Consider the following 20,590-nt stretch of genomic DNA (forward strand, 5'->3'; position numbering starts at 1 on the left):
AAAGAGGACTTTACTGCTCAGCTGCGTACTTAGTCAAAAGTAGCACTAGTTGGCAAGAGAGACTCTACGTTGGATTTCCAGCCTGATATTGTTATCGGTGTTAATGCTGGTTCCTAAATAAACGAATTCTTTTACAACCTCGACATCATAACTCTCAACAGTGACATGGGTGCCGATACGCGAGTGCGTCGACTGTTTGTTTGATGACAGGACGTACTTCGTTTTGTCCTCGATCATTACCAGACCCATTCGCTTTGCCTCTTCATCCAGTTTGGTGAAGGCAGAACTAACATCGCTTGCTAAGGCCGATGATGTCAATATCATCGGCATACGCCAACAATTATATGCTCTTATAAAATATTGTGCCTGAGCGATTAAGTTCTACGGGTCGTACGATGCTCTCCAACATCAGGTTAAAGAAGTCACACGACAGCGAGTCACCCTCTCTGAAACCTCATTTAGTATCAACCGGCTCGGAGAGGCCCTTCCCAAATTAGTTTTGCGGGGATACCAAATTCAGGCACCGCGGCATAAAGGAAACTCCTTTTCGTACTGTCGATGCAACTTTGAAGTCGGCGAAAAGATTGTGTGTGTCGATTCTCCTTTTATGGGTCTTTTCCAAGATTTGGTGTATTGTGAATATTTGGTCGATGGTAGACTTCATGCTTTCATCCGACCATATTTTGCATAGAAGCTGATGCATGCACCTTACCACCTCCTCGCCGCCACGTTTGAATAGCTCAGCCGGCAGTCCGTCGGCGCCCGCGGCTTTGTTGTTCTTTAGCCGCGTTATGGCTATTCTCACCTCGTCATGGTCGGGTATCGGGATCTTCACATTCTCTGTGGCATGCTCAGCTGTCACTATTTAATAGCTTCGAAAAGTGAACCCTCCATAATTTAAGTATGCTCTAGATATCAGTGACCAGATCGCCGTCTTTGTTCTTACAGGAAAACGCCTTGGACTTGAAACCTTCTGTAATCCGCCGAACTTTCTGGTAGAATTTTCGGATGTTGTTCCAATTGGCCAGCATCTCAAGCTCCTCGCACTTACGTATTTCGGCTTCTCGTTTCTTCTTTCTGATAATACGTCTCTTTTTCTTTCTTAGCTCTCGGTAGCGATCCCACATGGCTCGCGTTGCGCCCGATCGCAGCGTGGCTCTATAGGCAGCATCTTTTCTTTCTGCGGCAGCGTGACATTCCTCGTCGTACCAACTGTTTTTTCGGGCTCGTAGGAATCCGATTTCTTCTTCGGCGGCGGTACGTAGAGAACGGGAAATGTTGCTCCAATGCTCGTGCATTGTCGTCTTTATTGGGGAAGGATTTTTATGCGGCGGATGTCAAACCCAGCGCACAACCAGATATCCTGGAATGCTTCGCCTTCTTACATTAGCTCGCCCTAGAACGGATTTTCGGAATCTACCCAGAGGATGTTTGTGCAAATCCCGGGGGTTGTGAGCTGCTTGAACCATATGAATCAAGCAAAACGGCACACGAATATATCAAGAAGACCCCACATCTTAATAATAGGCGACAAAATACTATTAAGTGAATTTTTATAAAAGTAACGGAAGGGAGTTTTAATGTATGCAAAGATTATTAATGAAATACAAAAAAAATATACACTCTAAATTTTTATAGCTCTTACTTATTCCTACTTCTTTGTCGGCTGTACGTGAGAAGTGAAGTAAGTAGAAGCCATTACATTTTCAAGATTTTAGGTACTTATATACTTAACAGAGGTGTTACAATGTAGCAAAACTATTAGAGAAATGTATTGTAAAAAAATGTTTTTAATGTATATAAAAAATGTATTTCATAAATTTTTTAGTGTTACAAGGCTAACTCGGGTCTTAAAGGCAAAATTAATAATGGATTATAGTTCGATGGCCTCTATTTAGTTTAGTTTTGAAACGTAATTTTATTTCGAAAAATCTTTTCTATGCATTAGAGGGTTAAGATGTCGCTACCCGTTGCATTCATTCTATAAGTATATATCATTCTACACTTGATATGCTTTCTAGGATCTCAACACTGCACTTGCCACCCTGGAACATGTCCAGCAGCCAGGTTATTCGCAAGAACTTTGTGTGACCGGGAAGCGCTTCGAATCGGGCTTTACGCAATTTGTTCATATTATTATACAATACTGTTCATGTTATTTGACATGGTTGGAAATTTAATTAAAAAAAAAACGACTAGATATTTTTGTTATACGAAAAGCAAAATTACTTAGGCACCTAAGCTTAGGTACTACTAACATGCCGGTCAACTTCGATTATTTCTGTGATTTTATCGACATTATCAACGTTTTCTTCATTTATTGCAGTATCGGTACCATAAACACAATTCACAATTTCAGCGGCTTGACTCGCATTTTCGCATTTATCGAAGAAAAACTGTAACATGTACCGAATTTTCTCTTTGTTGACTTCCATTGTTAACACCCGGTAACTCACAACTGAATGGAACAAACCAAATACAGCAAAAGAGTTTTTTTGGTGTGAAATGTCTCTGTGACAACAAACATAACTTTAAATTGTTTCATCGATACTTTACAAAAAAATATATACAATATGTAATATAATATAATAAAAGACCTGCGAAAGGTCTAAGTATGTCTTTAGGACAACCACCCTACCTACCTATAATAGTCCAAAAGAAATAAGGGATAAGAGTATCACATGATACTTCAGATATGACTGATTGTTTTTAGTAAACACATCTCCAATTCAGTACTTATTTGAAAAAATGTATATATACATATATACTTATGTAACATATATACAGCCCGGTTTACTTGATTAGAGGCAATAATTTTTATAGAAGAATATGGTTATTTAAGCAACCGTATTTGATCTAGTAACACAAGGGTTTCTGATAATTCAAGTGAAGATTGTACTTTGCTCGAAAATAAGCATGCATCAAAGTATTACATTATACCATCTCACGGTATTTCGCAGCAGTAAAACTTCAACAGCTGTAATACCAGAGAATGTTAATGCAATGAGAAGGAGCAAATGTTAAATGAGCTTTTTTCGAGTACTAATTTGTAGATTTATACTAAGGTAATTTCAAATTCAACTTTTCTCACTAGTGGGGAATTGCAGATATTTACCACGCAAGTGGAGGGTTTCTATATTTATTTACCACGCTAGGAAGGAATTCAGATTTTTTCTGCGTTTACCAAACTACTGAGGAATTTCATAAGATTTTTCGGGACACTACTAAGGAAATCGACTTATTTCATGCCCACAGCGAAGCGAATAAATTTGCGATTAAGAAGACCGCGCGCCAGTTAATTTGTGGTGCAGAAGCTAAAGTCGGCGGAATTATTCGTTTTGTTTTTTGGCACGTACATATTTAATTCAGGTTGAAGTCCTCAAGTAATTTTTTTTCTTGCACATTTTTTTTTACAATTCAAACCAGGAAAGTTTGGTAAGATTTTTGAGTTTAATTTAATTAAAATTTCTTTAAAATACTGTTTTTTTTTGTATTTCATAAATGGAAATTTCTTTTCGGTATAAAATAGTTCATACTGGATATGACCTGATTTTTATATAAATCAATCAAAACAGAAAATATGTACATATGTCTATAATCTATTTCATCAAATCCAAATTATATTGATGAGATAATATCATTCTAATATCCGTCCAGAAAGCCAAACGCGCATACACACATACATATGCATATAATTACGCATACAAACTTTCAACTAACGCAGAATATGTGCATATTAAACTGGGAATCGAATAAATGCCTGATTTAGAACAGTTCATTAGTAATTATAGATTAGCGCAATCGTGAAAGACGTGTTGTGTATGCGGTACATAGTCTCATGTTTGACTCAGGTTCAAATCCTGTACCCACTTTTCTTTGTTCGATATTTTTATTTAATTTTTTGTATTTGGTTTAATTAGAATTGATTTAAAATAGTGTATTCAGATTTTTCTAATACCTGTTATTTAGAAATTTATTTTCTATATAAAATTATTCATACTTCTTTTGAATTGATTTATATGTAAAACAGCCATAAAGGCAATCATATGAATATGCATTCCTATATTAAATCTCTTTAGTCAAATCTGAACTACTTACATACACATATTCATGAAAAAATATTCTAATATCCATGGATGCATCCAGAAAGCCAAACGCGTGTACACGCATATGTACCTATATAAATATATATAAATACATACATACAAGCCTTCAACGAACGGAAAATGTATGCATATAAAAAGCAACAACTGCGACCGCCTTCTTGTCCGTCAGTGAAAAGATGGGATATGTATACCCAAGGCATAGTCCACCATGAGTACCTTTCATCGGGCCAGACAGTCAATAAAGAATATTATTTATTCATTTTGAAGCCTTTTGGAGATGCTGTATGTTGTAAACGGCCGGAAATGTGAGCAAATAATTCTTGGATTTTGCGTGATGATAGCGCGCCATCGCACCGATCAAAGAGATCAAAGAGAATACAACGAAGGAGCTGAACGCCTTGTCGGCCTACCGGGGCTGTTTGGAGGACTGGGTTAAACGTTGGCACATGTGTGTTGCTTCAGACGGGTCATATTTTGAAGGAGATAATATAAATTTGCCTTCAATTTAACTCTGTTTTGTTTAATTTAAACATTCCCGGTACTTTTTGATCATAGGGTACATATATGCGGCTTTGCGGACAGAAATATGTGATTCGCTGGAATTGTTCAAGGAATCTCAGCCGCATTAACTCGCGACTGTCGAACAGTTAGAAGACATATTTACATAATATACATATAAGGGTGCATACGACATGACAAAAATTCAAGATTTATCAAATATTGGCAAATAATTCCACGCGAAATATTCCAATATTGACTATTTTTGTTTTTGTTCTAAATTGTTCAGCGCCGTCGCTGATAGAATCATGGCCGCTGCGACTGCGTCTACGAATGTATTTTGTTTTTGTAGTCGCTAGGCTTAGATTTTAGCTTCGGGCGACATGCGCATGTGAGGTATGTGTTTTTGTTGTGTTCTAGAACATTTTAGAATGTGTGGTGGCAAAGCGGCCATCGCGTTGCGCTTGCTGTTGCATTTGCGTCTATCAAAGTATTGTGTTTTTGTAAATACAATATTAGGAATATCGACTGGTGAATGACAAAAGTACACGGAATCAAGAATGGAGCGCTGTGCTCGCGCATATATGTATGCTTGAATGTATGAACGTGCATGGATGTAGTAACATATGAATACAATTATTTTGTAGGAAGTTTAGAAGGCAAGTAGGTATACTCGTATATGTATGTATATATGCTAGGACATAAAGTGGGTGTATATACATAAATAGAGCAGAATTGTTTTTGCACTAGTTAGAAAGAAACTCGTTCACTAGTGCGTATGTGTATTTGATTTCTTGTAAGAATGTGATGTGCTGTGACATGTGTACATATGTACATAAGTCAAGGTTATTGGGCATACATGCATATGTACATATGTAGGTATGAAAGGAAGATGATGTTCTTACGATTGTGCATTATTGTTTTTCATATACAAATGTACATACATACATATGTATGTAAATGCTGTCGAATACATTAACTATAAAGTGACATACAATATAAAATAAGTGTTGATTTATCTTAAACCGTTTTATTTTCTGAATGCAAATACCTCCTATTGACATGTACATACATACATATTATGTATATTGTCATATACCATCATTTATGTACATATAGAGTATACGTTCATTTATGAATGTATGTAATGAAAAACTTCATGAATTACTTTCAGAATTTATTAAAACTTATTCGCGTCGCGCGCATACATATCTACGTAGACATCACAAATCTTTTGTTCAAAACGCAGGCGCAGAAATAAACGCTCTGCGTATTTGTCCTCCCCACGTGACTCGCCATCAATTCTCGGCGCAAATTTTTTTTTTCGTTTTTAAATTTTTTTTTTTAATGTAATCGTAAAAAAATTTGTAATAAATTTTATGTATCCGCTTATCATTTCAAAAGAAACAAAATGGTAAAAAAATAAGCAGTCGAAGAAATAAACGCACCGCCTATTTTTCCTCGCCACATGTTAGACTCGATTTCAATTCCCGGCGCAAACTTTTTTTTATTAATTTTTTTTTTTTTAAATTCGTTTTTTTGTAATGTAATTGAAAAAAAAAAATTATGTAGTAAATTTTACGTATTCGCTTATTATTTCAAAAATACGAAAATAGTACAAATTTAATTGGTTTAATGTCGAGGTGAGAGATGTGTTGTGTATTGAGGTGAAAGATGTGTGGTGTTTTGAAAATTTGTGTGGGCAAAACTCAGTGTGGTCTTTATAAACTCGGTGTGCTAAATTTCCTTACTTCAAATCTTTCAAATCTCAATTGTACTAAAAAAAGCTCACAGTAACATTTGCACCTTCTCATTGCATTAACATTCTCTGGTAATACTGTGCTTAATTTTTTGGTTCACTTCAATAGTTTGATTCACTTCAATATATGATCAAGTGAACCGAACTGTATATACTTTGGTGGCAATTCCCATGAACTCACTAATAGATAAAATAGTAACGTTATTTTTAACTATAATCTTCTTGAAAAGATAAATGCTCATTTATTTACCACAACGGTTAGCGGTAAATAGGTGACGTTCATTAAGCCATAAACAACTACACTGCGAACAGTATTTGACGCGAAGGGTGGTCAAAAGTTCTGTACAGCGATTAAATAAAATATGAATCAATTTTAAGAGAATGGATGGACTTCAATATTATTGGCAGGACAAACGATTTCAAAAACTAATTTCCACGAGTTGAACGGAATTTACTTCTTTTTATGATGAGGCTCCCGTGCGAGAAGGATCTTCGCTAACGGATGACACTTTAACATAGCCAAGGACTTGAAAACCGCGATTGAAGATAAAACATTTTGGGTTGAGGAATAAGTTCGTAGTGTGGCATTCTTTTCGAGCATTTTCCAGTACACCATGCCCTCCCAGTCCCACCATTCTTCTTTGGAGGAAGATCCGGCTTAACTCTAGGCTTTCGCGTATCTCTTGGAGCCACCCACTTCTTTCTTCTCTTCATATTGATGTATAGGCACTATTTCTTATCTCTCGTAACACTTCGGTATAAACAGCGCTATTTAAGACCGCGCGTTGCTCGTTAGCGGGCGAGATGCTGAGAAGCACTTTGAAGGCGACTTTCTTTGTTTTCTCCGTTGAGCTTGTGAGACACCCAGGCTCCCAATTTTTCGGTAAATCCCACTGAATGAAGAGCATTGAGAATCGTTTTATGATCGCAGCTCATTTTTTCCGTCAACTCACGGCTGGTTTGACAACCGTTCACCTTCAAAGTGTTTTGAGACGTTCTTCATCAAAGTCAAAAGGCCTTTCGCTGCGGGACGTGCCATCGATGACAAAATCATTTTTTGAGCTTTGCAAACCGTTTACGTGCTGTAGTCCCTGCTATAGCACCTTCTCCATAAACGTCGCAAATGTCCCGGGCTGCTTCAGCAGTTTTTTGACCTCGATAAAAAGCAAAAACGAGCCGGTGTCGAAAATGTTGTATTTTGCCTCGTGAGTATTCCATTCCCAAGCCTCAAAACTAATAAAAAATTTTATAACTCAAAAATTCAATTAACATACAAGTAGTTTTGCTGAATTGCTTTTTTAGTCCGGTCAAATTAGGCCAAAACGTAAGGGTGAAGCTACTAAAATTCATAACAAGCTGAAAATGGATCAAATAGTTCAAAACATATCGCACTTGTTACGTTAAAGCGTAACAACTCAAAATCTGAACATTTTCAGTAGAGACGAAAACCTGTTTCCTTAAATATTAATAATATATATTATTACAAGGAAAAAAATATGTAATTGCACGAAAATATCATTAAAAACAATATAACGGTTGTTTCAATCTTATTTTTTAGTAGTTGCGCTAAAAGAACACATTTTTGAGCTGTTACTCTTTTCCTGACATTTTTTTATGCACTTAGTGGCATATTTTAAACAGACCGTTTGGTTGTAAACAGGCACAAAAAATTGACTCGAGGTCAAAGGTTACAAAAATGAGCTATTCGTGAATCTCTCGAAAACGGTCAGTTTTATCGCAAAATTAACTCAGACAATAAATTGTAGTTCATAAAATGATCTCCAAAAAAGGTATGAATGATTTTTTCCCTAAATACCACCGTTTCTTAAATATAACGACGTAAAGAGTTGCAAGTGTAATAATATGCATAAGCACGCCACGTATAAACGTTTTTGTAGCTGTAATATAAGTAAGTATCGTTTTCTATCGGTGATTTTAACTGAGATTTAAAATATAAAACATACACATAAGTATAATTCTCAGAATATTAGGTATAATGAAACCCAGTCCCTTATTTCATATGCTAGTGTAACCTTGAAATGACAGCTGCCCATCTGTTCAATTGTGTGCGCGGCTACGTTCATATACCTGCTTTGTGAGAGAATTCTCTCTAAATGAACTACCATGAGTCTTGAGCGTCACTCCGTAGTGGAAACACGGACCTATTTTATGTTGCTTTAATTTTTATTAAATTATTATTTTGTTTTATTTGTGCTAAACTTTTAACTGTAACTGCAACTGTTACTGTCGAACGTAGTATGACGCCATTCAATGCAATTATTGAACGAGCAGATGAATATTCGGAATATCTAAAAAAAACAAAAATCTGTGACACTACACGATACTTGTCATAAAAATTATACTCGAAAATCTTCTATTGCGTTAGCTAACTGGCTGTGACACTACATCTGCATTTTACAGGAGAGGTAAAACGACTGTCTTAAAAATTTTTGAAAAACAAGATTTAGTTCAATGTGCCGAAGTTTTCAAAAAAAGTTGATTCAACTCCAGAAGAAGATATCACCAGCAGAATTAGTTTTCTTCTCTGTATGTACGGAGCGCCTAAGAAAACTACCTGTTTAGATAAATATCGATATGCATGTTTTGTTATGAATACTCGAAATAAAAAAAGTGCAATTAACTTGTCTTCCTCTAACGTCTGTCGCTGGTCATTAACATCTTTTCCGGGTGTATTACCCAGTTCAAGTAAGGCTTGGTAAACAGCTAGACCCAACAGATTGGGGTTGGAGGTTAATATAATACATTAGAACCGATTCAGATTTTACTGCCACCTGCACCAGAGAAAATACTGAACACGATTTTTTGTAACTGTAAAAAAGGAAGCAGTGCCAAATGTGATTGCAAAAAAGTTGGTATGTATTGTTCTCTGGCGTGCACAAATTGTCAAGGACGATCGTGTTCTTATGTTGAATCATCAACAGCAGAAGATTCGTAGTCTTGATACTTTTGTTTAGTTAATGGTAATAAATAGTAGGGCGGATGCTATAGCCGAATGGGTTGGTGCAAGACTACCATTTGGAAGTGCAGAGTTTCGAATCTGTGGGCATCTACCAAAGAGCGTAAGCGATAATTATACTATATATTAGTAATATTGATGAGTTAGATTAATTTTATTCATACTCATCTTAACTCAAAACGTTGTCTAAAAATTTTAGGAAAAATAATAAAGTTCATTTTAACGTAACTCAACAGCAAGTTGTTTGCAAGGATTCAATTAAGGATTAAGAAACATTCGTTATTTGAGCTAAACTCGAAAAAGTCATTACCCTAGTATTATTGACCTATCCACTTTCACTTAGATTCAGTCAATACCGATTTGGTCTGGCACTCTGTGTAATATACGTAGTCATGAAGAAAGAATAGTAGTATCCCCGCGTAAGTAGTTTTAGAGGTAAAAACCATTGTTATATAAAAGGTTTCCCCTTGCCGATATATCGAAACTAAGCTTCTGTCGTATCAGCGAAAAAATTATCTTTAAAACGGTATACGTTGCATTGAGACATTTTATCTCGACTCAAAGAAATCAAACTTTTGTTATCATTTTATTTTTGTTGCACTTTTGTACATTAAAATACTTGTCTATTTGCTCAGGAGAATAGAATTACGGTTGAATGGGATTTTAATTTTTGTTGGACATCTTCGCTTCGCTTTACAGTATTTTCACCGATCTATTCAATTGAAAATTCCTACTTCTTCCATTAAGCTCCAAAGTTAGTATAATAATATATACAGTCTTATACAAATTTTTTTAACCCTTTTGTGTCTTTTTCGGTGTGGGTCTTGATGTTGTTCCACAAATGGAGGGACCTACAGTTTCAAGCCTACTCCGAACGGCAGATATTTTCTATGAGGAACTTTTTCATGGCAGAAATACACTCGGAGGCTTGCCATTGCCTGCTGAGGGGCGACCGCTATTAGAAAAAAACTTTTTTTTTCTTAATTTTGATGTTTCACCGAGCTTTGAACCGACGTTCTCTCTCTGAATACCGAATGGTAGTCACGCACTAACCCATTCGGCCACGGCGGCCGAATATCTACTTACTACAAAAAGGGAGAGTGAGCGTTGTTCAGCTGGTCTTTGTTTAAACTAAATTTTTTTCATTTTCTTATATTCAATATATACCTATATACAATATATAAAAAATATACATATATATGTTAAAAATATACATACATATACATTGTGGAAGTGTTGCATCTCTCTTCTTTTATACTCATATGAAGTATGCAATAGTTTCAAAACGCAAAAGGATTCATTAGAAAAATTTAATTATTTAATGTTATATTGAAATTTATGTCAGTGCGTGCGGGCATGTTTTTTTTCGCTTTACAGTTTTCTTTTTAACTAAGCTCTAATTGTCTCGTGTGGAGTTGCCTAATCCCTCATCGGGCGCATCCCAGGTGGTGGATAGGGAAGCTCTAGCATCACAATAGTGGCCTTCCCAGCTGGGTTAGGTTCCAAGACTCGTGTGATGACTCAAAGTTGGCATTGAATCAGGGTGCCATTCGCGAACCAAACTTCCTAGCCAGTCCCGAACAAAAACCGATAATCATTACCCAAGTCTCTCGCCTTTATCAGCGAGAGCGCATCCTGGAGGAGTTGGGGGTGCGATCGCAATCTCCTCTCTTTCAGAGGCAGATAATCGTTCCCTGGTTTCGGAGGGTTGCGATGTGAAGTCATTGCGGTTGCGACATGATCTCCCAGGGAAGCTGGGAAACCGAAGAGTAAGGCGAAGAATGAAAGGAGAATGCGGATGCCGAAGCTCATGCGGGAGAAATCCTCACGTGGCTCTGCCGGCCCTTTTGCGTCTGTGTCTTCCGAAAGACATCGGTCGGCGAAAGTGACTCCCACGGAAGCTACCGAGTACTCGGGGGGCACAGGCGCTCCCAAATCGTCTCGCTCTGGACATAAGCGGAGGAAGACCGTGGCTGAAAGCAGCACAACTCCCTGCCCTGAAGTTGCTGCTGATGTCCGCGCCACGACCCCCCCACGGTACGGGCGTGAGCTCCGCGCCAGTCAATGTGGCCAAACCAAAATTCAATGTGCCTGGAGGGGGTTGAGTATTTGTGGATTACGAACAGTGACAGTTATGTTAGCCGCTTTATGCTGCTGATGAAGCTCATCAAATTTTTGATATCAAGGCTTGCTATATCAGCAGGCGTAGGAAAGAAGTGAGAACAAAGTTGCTTAGATCTTAGTCTCGCAAGAGCTGTGCAGTTAAGGAGAAGGTACTAATATGATTCCATTTCACCCTCCATACAGCCCAAGCAAAAAAGACTCGAAGTAATCCTAAGTCTCACGGCATGCATACCTACCTAGAGCGCACATTTTCAAGGGAATCCCGATTCTCTCCTTTCGCTGGGAAACTACCTCCCAGGTAGCTTGATTGGCCAGCTCGTACGCTTAGCAGTTTCCCCCAATGTCGCTTTGACCAGATACCCAGATTAGTCGTATGTCACAGAATTCGGATGCAATCGGAAGTGAACCAAGGCATTCACAGACCAGTCTCAAATGCTCCATAATTGAGCCCAGGACCCTAACTGCTGCTTAGCTATCGGAGTAAATATTTAATTTCTTAACAGTTATTACAGTTGCATTGCAGCTACTTCTACTTGGAACACACTGTAGTGATCCGGTAACCTGAATTTGAGTTTGATGAGGACCTCTGCGCAGAATACTCCTCCGAGCTCCGTCTTAAGAGGATTCGCCAACAAGCCGCAGCCCGCTGCCCATCGAAAAACTACTTTCAGATATCCCTGCATCAAATCATACAGGATATACTTTCCCCTAACTATTAGTGCCTCGTAGTCCATGTAGGCAATCGCTCTGCAGTCTCTTCTCACCAGCTCCTCCAACAAGTCATTGATAATGATAACCCAAAGAAATAGTGAGACAACACAGTAAGCATATTGGGTATGCGACAAACGCCCCCGAGGAATTTCCTTTCCTATGTGGAGATCAATTATTATCTCAAGGGCTTTCAGCAAGAAATTTGAAAGGCTGATTGGCCTGGTACTCCTCGTGAGTGGCAGCCCTCTATACCTCAACAGAAGGTTATCCAAGAGTCCCTCTTGGCCTTCCTAACCTCGGACTTATAAATTCTTAAGCAGACTTATAGATAAGCAGTTATTATTGTTTTTAAAAATAGTTATGCTGACATTAAAGAAATGCGAAAACATAAAACGGATAATGTCTCCTCTGCCCTTATCTAACTTAGCGCTGAGGTGAAAGATCTTCGTGTTTGTGTTCTTCCTTGTCAGTATCAAGCAAAGAAAAACATAAATGGGGAAATCAAAGCAAAGCAACGAGAGCAACGATTAGCAATGACGTCTATAAACTCGACTACACATCTGCTGATGCTGTCGCTAACAACTCTCACTCCGTTGATGTAATTGTATCGGATCGCTCATATGCTCCTTTGACAGAATCGACTGTAATGCAGATGTTACTATGCAAGAGCGATTAACTGCGCACGAAATATAAGCTGGTAAAGCTACTACTGCTAAAATGGCCCCTTTGCGCTCTTTTTCTTGTGCAAATTTTGCTTCCATTGCTTAAAATGGCAATGTTAAAATTGAAAACCATTCGAGTAAGAAATAACAAGGCATAGATGGATTCACTTTTCATCTTTTGCGAATTCTTTCACAACTGATAGCATTGTTACATACGTTTCAAAGCAAACGTCTATGATTCAAATTTGATTTCCAGCCATATGCTTGTTAAAAAAGATATTGATATAAAACATTAAAGCGAATTAATTTTAAACTAAGCATCTCGGCATCACATTATGATATTCTTCTGAATTCAGCATTATTATTAGTTATTGTAATACTGTGTGTAGGTAAGAAAAATTTTATGGTTTTTCTTGGCAAGAGCTGAGATAAATTGGCCTTATTTTAACACTTCATACTTAATAATTGTGGAAATACTGCAATAAGTCCCATTTGTAATTAAATTCAGTGTTATAAAATATAATAAATCGAACTTTAGTTCTAATCTGACAGAAGTATCGACATTACAATTTACCTTATGAGGTAATTCCTCTATGTCAAAACCAACGTGATCATCCCATTTCAAAGAAACTTGTATCTGGAAATAAAAGGGAAATGGATTAATAGGTTAATGAGAAACAATTGCACCATACCACAGTCGGATTTTTATGTACTCCGAACAACCAAGGTCTTTTTTTTAAAACAGGTTTTTGAAGCGTGTATTTAATATTTTTATTATCCATTGTAATAATACTTCCAGAGGTTAGAATGGAATCATTTGGTGCACTGCTGGTAGATGGATACGAAAGTGAGTGAAGTTTTCTATCCGTCTCATTTTGCTGCTCAGCAGATTCTTCAAGGTCTTTGAACTGATGTACGTTTCCTCGGCGGTTATATTTACCTGAGTTTGAAATTTCTGTGCTGATTCACAAGGTTGTCGTGACTATTAAAATTATGCTTACTTAGTATATGTTCCTCAGGATGTTGTCCAATTTCTTTTCCTTCATTATGATTGGAGTTTTCATGGATAAATTGCTGGTGATACCGTATTATTTCATAATTTATCAGATCCTTAGCACTCTTTCTTGTAAATATGCGAGCAATGTCATATGGAGGAGGTTTAAGTAGAGTGACTGCTAAGTTATTACTCACGTCATCCAATTCAGAAGTTAAGTGGCATTGTGAACGCAGATTTGGTAATGAGGTTAAGTAACTAGATTCTTGTGTATCGCTTTCAGAGACTGACTCGAACTGTGTAAGGCCATTGGTATTGTGATCCATTTGATGATGATTTCTCGTTACATTACTATTGTCAGCTAGTAGTGATGAATCATCTATATTCAGTACATCTGTTCCCATATTTTCAATTAAGCTATATGAATTGCAGTTGTCACTACTAAAAAACACGCGTGCCTCTTGAACTCTTAACAGCTCCGATCCACTCGGTCTTCGATCGTTGCGAATATACTTAGCCAACAAGCGTAATTCTTTCGGATACGGTGTAGGAGAGCGCATTAAGCGCATACTCCCATCCACGACATCATTATATGTTAAGTTATTTTTTGAAACACTAATATTTTGAATAGTGTTTGCTTCTTGGTTGTTCGTCGTATCGCTAACAATTTCAAATCTGCGAGGCAATACTTCTTTCGGTGGAGCGCTCATAATAATTGTCTTTTCTGCAAAACAGATTCGACGTAATGGATAAGAGTTATTTGCTTGGGACTCATGTCGGTAAGAATTACCATATTCAATATTTTCTATTGATCGTTTGAAAGTATGAGGATCATTAGAAAAACTTGGTGAGCGGGTTTCATAATTGTATGTACTCATACATTTGCTTACTTGCGGTAGCATAAAACAAGTTAGTTCTAGTTTTGTATTGATATCCAGATATTGTAAAGGCACGAGAGGTTGTGACTGGTTATCACTTATCCACAATGACGTTAAATTCGTTAGGTTCAGGACAGATAGAGGTAGTGAGGATATTCGATTATTTACTATATTAAGAACTCTAAGATTAGTAAGTCGGCCGGTACTTTTTGACAACTCGGATATCTTGTTTCTGCTTATGCTCAAAATCCTTAATTCGCTGCAGCTGCATATTTCATCTGGTAAAGAAATAAGGTCATTGTCATCGACAAAGAGGTAACGTAACTTCCGTAACATTCCAATTGTAGTTGGTAAACAGGTAAGATTGTTGTGACTGAGTTCCAGCTCTTCAATATATTCCAAATTAGAAATGCTATCAGGTAATTGTCGCACATTGTTCGATTCGCATTTCAATGTAACTAGAGACTTCAACGAGCCAATACTAAATGGAAATCTACTTAAATTATTTCCGCACAAAGACAACATCTCAATGTTCCGCCAATTACACATGTCCATTGGAAGTATACTAATGTTATTGCCAGCGCCATCGAAATGTAAAAGATCACGCAATTTGCCAACACTAGTCGAAACTCGATTAATTTGGTTAAAATCTATCCACAGTTCACGCAATTGTTTCAATTCACCAACTACTTCCGGCTAAAACAATACTTTATTTTAGCAAGTAACAATGAGTACGCAAATATCTTCGACTATGCCGAAGAACCAAAACCTTTCACTAAAACGAAATTTCAGCTCTTTAAACTCAACATCTACCTCTTTGTCAAGGGTGATTTAGTGCAAGTGACGTTAGTTCTTTACTTAATTCAACTGTTCAAATTTCGTTAGCTAGCGCCATGGTAACGCAATTGAAAATAAAAACTAGTTGTCCGTTCCCAAAACGACCATAATTTTTATTTGACCTAGAGATGTCACTTCAGCAGCATTCCCCAAGAGTATATAGTTATTGTATTTATGCTGAAACAATAACCCCTAAACTATCTGTAAGAGTTTTTGAACCCATTTGCACAGAACTGAAATATAAAAAAAAATACCAGCTAACTCGCGGAAGGATGGTTCCATGTGTAGAAGTTCCCGTAAGTGAAGAAAGTTACTGATCGGCATTCACTTGGAAGCGGCCAGGATGATTCTTCTGCCTACGGTTCAAATAGCTCACAACTCCCAGGATTAGTCCAAGTATCGTCTGGGTACCTTCCGAACACCCGTTCGGGAGTGAGCTAGCGTGAGAAGGCAAATCATTCTAGGATAGCTGGTTGTGCGCTGGGTTTGGGACCCGCCACTTAAAAATCCCCCGGAATGAAAAGATATACAAAGCCTCGGATGAGAACTACTGATGACGACCCCTGCAAGCGAAATAAGGAATATGATTTGAGGGCATGCACCTGGAATTTCCGGTCCCTTAATGAGGTGACTCTGCCCGGTTGGTTGATGTTCTCGTGAGAGTAAGGGCAGATATCACTGCCATTCAAGAGATGCGATGGACGGGGCAAGGCTAGGAGGAGAAGGACGATGCCACCATAGATTCCTTCTATGAGCGCTTGGAAAGTTCCTATGAGCGCTGCCCCCGCCACGACATAAAATCGTGCTTGGTGACTGCAACGCTCAGGTGAGCAAGGAGAGAACTTTTGGTCCCACAGTGGGAAAATTCAGCCTGCACAACGGAAGATCCGGAAACGGACAGAGGCGGATCGACTTCGCCGTAGTCGTAGTCTGCAGCACCAGAAACCTGGCTGTCTCCTGATCGAAAAATGCGAAACCAAATCGATCATGTTGTGATAGATGGAAGACACGCTTCTAGTGTATTGACTCGTATCATTACCTTGTTGCAGCAAACTGCGCATAAGACTCTGTGCAGCAACAAACGTACATCTGCCTACGCAAAGAATGTTCAACATCGAAAAGCTGCAATCACAACAGACAGCCAGAAGATTCGCCACTCGATTCTCACTTCTGCTCTCAGAGAGCACTGCCCAACAAACCGGCAAGCACAAGCAACGGAGCAACATTTCTCGTTAACTACGTACCGCCGCCGAAGAAGAAATCGGATTCTGGCGAGCCCGAAAAAACAGTTGGTACGACGAGGAATGTCATGCTGCCGCAGAAAGAAAAGATGCTGCCTATAGAGCCACGCTGCGATCGGGCGCAACGCGAGCCATGTGGGATCGCTACAGAGAGCTAAAAAAGGAAGAGAGATGTATTATCAGAAAGAAGAAACGAGAAGCCGAAACATGTGAGTGCGATGAGCTTGAGATACTGGCCAATTGGAACAATGCCAGAAAATTCCACCAGAAAGTTCGGCGGCTTAAGGAAGGTCCAAGGCATTTTCCTGTAAGAACAAAGACGGCGATCTGGTCACTGATATCTAGAGCATACTTAAATTATTGAGGGAACACTTTCCGAACCTATTAAATAGTGACAGCTGCGCATGTCCCAGAAAATGTGAAGATCCCGATACCTCAATCGTTGACGACGGAGTTGTCGTCCCGCTACCTGACCATGACGAGGTGAGAATAACGATAACGCGGGTAAAGAACAACGAACATTAGTAGTTAATAGCGGGCGCCGACGGACTGCCGGCTGAGCTATTCAAACGTGGCGGCGAGGAGCTGGTAAGGTGCATGCATCAGCTTCTATGCAAAATATGGTCGGAGGAAAGCATGAAGTCTACCATCGACCAAATATTCACAATACGCCAAATCTTGGAAAAGACCCATGAAAGGGGAATCGACACACACCATCTTTTCGTCGATTTCACAGCTGCATTCGACAGTACGAAAAGGAGTTTCCTTTATGCCGCGATGCCTGAATTTGATATCCCCACAAATTTAATACGGCTATGCAAGATGACGTTGCTCAACACCAGCAGCGCCGTCAGAATTGGGAAGGACCTCTCCGAGCCATTTGATACCAAACGAGGTTTCAGAGAGGGTGACTCGCTGTCGTGTGACTTCTTTAACCTGATGTTGGAGAGCATCGTACGAGCCGCAGAACTTAATCGCTCAGGCACATTACTTTATAAGAGCATATAATTGTTGGCATGTGCCGATGATATTGACATTATCGGCCTTAGCAAGTGGTGTAAGTTCTGCCTTCACCAAACTGGATAAAGAGGCAAAGCGAATGGGTCTGGTAGTGAACGAGGACAAAACGAAGTACCTCTTGTCATCAAACAAACAGTCGACGCACTCGCGTATCTTCACCCACGCCACTGTTGAGAGTTATGATTTCGAGGTTGTAAAAGACTTCGTTTATTTAGGAACCAGCATTAACACCGATAACAATGTCAGCCTAGAAATTCAACTTAGAATCTCTCTTGCCAACAAGTGCTACTTTGGACTAAGTAGGTAAATGAGTAGTAAAGTCCTCTCTAGACGAACAAAACTAACACTCCACAAGGCTCTCATCATGCCCGTCCTAACGTATGGCGCAGAAGCGTGGACGATGAAGCGACGTTTTGACTGTTTGAGAGAAAGATTCTTATATTTTTTTTTTTAGTATCTCTTTTAAAAATTGACATACATCCTGTCTTCATTTTAATGAAAGGTGTGAGAATATAAAAATTTACCAGATCAGTAAACTCGTTATATCCTATATCAAGTCGCAAAAGATTTGTCAGACGCGCCATAGACTTTGGTAATGTGATAAGGTTGTTTAGCCGTAACTCAAGGACTTCCAAATTAATCAAACGACCAAAATTTGCTGGCAAAAATTCCAGACACGTTTCGTTTAAAAATAATTCTTTTAGGGTAATAAGGCTGGTTAACGCGTTAGGAAGGCGCTTTAAATTATTACAGCTCAAATCTAAATTCGTTAAGTTTTTGCACGATTTCATATTGTCCGGAACAGTGGAAATTGCTGAAATGTGAACAATTTAAAACATGTTTTGGCTAGTTCAGTAATACTCACAGTTTCGACTCAAATTTAGTGTTTGTAACTGCCGTAGTGCAGAAATAGCATTCGGAATTGATTCTAAATTATTGTTATTTACTACCAAAACACGTAGATTCTGACAATAAAAAAGTTCAGGCGGAAGGCTTTTTATCTGTAATTAATGCATACTAAAAATATGTTAAGTATATATATGGAAATGGTACTTACGTGTGCCGAACTCAAATAGAGTTCTTCTAATGTTCTCTCATGCTGCCAAACATTAGGGAAGATATCGGTTAGCGCATTATTGCTAAAATCTAGTTCTAAAATAATTTCATCATTTTCCTTCGCAAGACAGGAGAAGCAACGAAGAAGTGCCATTTTATAAAATCCTGCTAGTAAAGCCGACCACTTCGTTTTACACGTCAGTAATCCACACTGAAAATATAGGTACACAGAAAATAAAAACAAAAACATCTTAAACAGGTATATATATATATATATTAGGGTGGTCCAAAAAAAATTTGTATGCTGCCGCCCCCCAAAATAGTAAAGAATGAAAAATAACAAGACCCGTATTTTTTTTTTTTTTAATCAGACCATATTTAATGGTGCCGCCGGGGCTTTGAAATATCCCATGTATTTTGCATGGGAAAAAAATACTTTTTCGTAGATTTCATGTAAAAACCTGGAAAATGAATATATTTTAACCGGATACCTCAGTTTCTCTTCATAATTGGTCAAGGAATAACAACCAATTATGAAATAATTAATTTTAAAAATATCATAAAAGTAATATAAAATATTGTTTTTCGATTTTTTCTTAGATTTTCGTTTTATGGGGGCTTTTTGGGGTTCTATAAAAAATAGTTAATACAAAAAAATTAATTATTTCATAATTGGTTGTTATTCCCTGACCAATTATGAAGAGAAACTGAGGTATCCGGTTAAAATATATTCATTTTCCAGGTTTTTACATGAAATCTACGAAAAAGTATTTTTCCCCCATGCAAAATACATGGGATATTTCAAAGCTCCGGCGGCACCATTAAATATGGTCTGATTAAAAAAAAAAAAAATACGGGTCTTTTTATTTTTCATTCTTTACCATTATGGGGGGCGGCAGCATAAAAATTTTAATATAAATTTTTTCCCATGCATTTTTGGACCACCCTAATATATATATATATATAATTGGCGCGTAAGCCCTTTTTGGGTGTTTGGCCGAGCTCCTCCTTCTATTTGTGGTGTGCGTCTTGATGTTGTTCCCCAAATGGAGAGACCTACAGTTTTAAGACGACCCCGAACGGTAGATATTTTATGAGGAGCTTTTTCATGGCAGAAATACACTCGGAGGTTTGCCATTGTCTGCTGAGGGGCGACCGCTATTAGAAAAATGTTTTTCTTAATTTTGGTGTTTCACCGAGATTCGAACCTACGTTCTCTCTGTGAATTCCGAATGGTAGTCACGCACCAACCCATTCGGCTACGGCGGCCGTAAACAGGTAATGATGGCTAAACTCGGTTCGAATTGAACTTTATATATGTACCTGCGCACATTTTAGTAAACTTTAATTTGGATTGGCTTTTAATTAATTTAGTAGAAATTAGAGAAAGAGAAATAATGCCAGTTCAATTATTGTACATTCACTAAATAGAATTAAATTAATCGTATACTATCCGTGTGTAGTTACTCCTACTGTTTACATCCTTAACAGATTCTGGAGTCGTATTCCAGAGCCTCAGAGCATTAATGAAGTACAGCCTCGATGAGGACAATTAGGAATATTTGGGGACAATCGGAGTTTGGTGCCTATTAGATCTCTTCAATCCTAGATTATCGTAAGGATATTTGCGAGTTTTGAATGCAATTAGCTTATACATTAATATACAATTTCTAGCCGCCAGATATTCAAAAATGCTGCATCCTAAAATTTTATTTTTCCACAGAGAA

General features: G+C 38.0%; 1 protein-coding gene across 3 annotated transcripts in view; it reads right to left on the reverse strand.

The window, feature by feature from the left end:
* The window catches only part of LOC129251234 (protein lap1), a 122,303-nt gene that overhangs the window by 86,545 nt on the left and 15,168 nt on the right, over nucleotides 1-20,590 (reverse strand). Inside the window, exons 2-8 of one of the 3 annotated variants that reach the window (XM_054890586.1) lie at nucleotides 18,865-19,074; nucleotides 18,673-18,808; nucleotides 18,332-18,621; nucleotides 14,622-15,405; nucleotides 13,839-14,555; nucleotides 13,530-13,777; nucleotides 13,412-13,474 (exon numbers count right to left, since the gene is read on the reverse strand). In XM_054890586.1, coding sequence (XP_054746561.1) covers nucleotides 13,412-13,474; nucleotides 13,530-13,777; nucleotides 13,839-14,555; nucleotides 14,622-15,405; nucleotides 18,332-18,621; nucleotides 18,673-18,808; nucleotides 18,865-19,017 — 2,391 coding nt within the window. In that variant the 5' untranslated portion in view covers nucleotides 19,018-19,074. Of the gene's footprint in view, nucleotides 1-13,411; nucleotides 13,475-13,529; nucleotides 13,778-13,838; nucleotides 15,406-18,331; nucleotides 18,622-18,672; nucleotides 18,809-18,864; nucleotides 19,075-20,590 lie in introns of all 3 variants that reach the window. The other 2 variants (XM_054890587.1, XM_054890585.1) reach the window with 2 other exon arrangements.

This window comes from Anastrepha obliqua, unplaced genomic scaffold (assembly GCF_027943255.1).
Source record: "Anastrepha obliqua isolate idAnaObli1 unplaced genomic scaffold, idAnaObli1_1.0 ptg000009l, whole genome shotgun sequence".
NCBI classification, from domain to species: Eukaryota; Metazoa; Arthropoda; class Insecta; order Diptera; family Tephritidae; genus Anastrepha; species Anastrepha obliqua.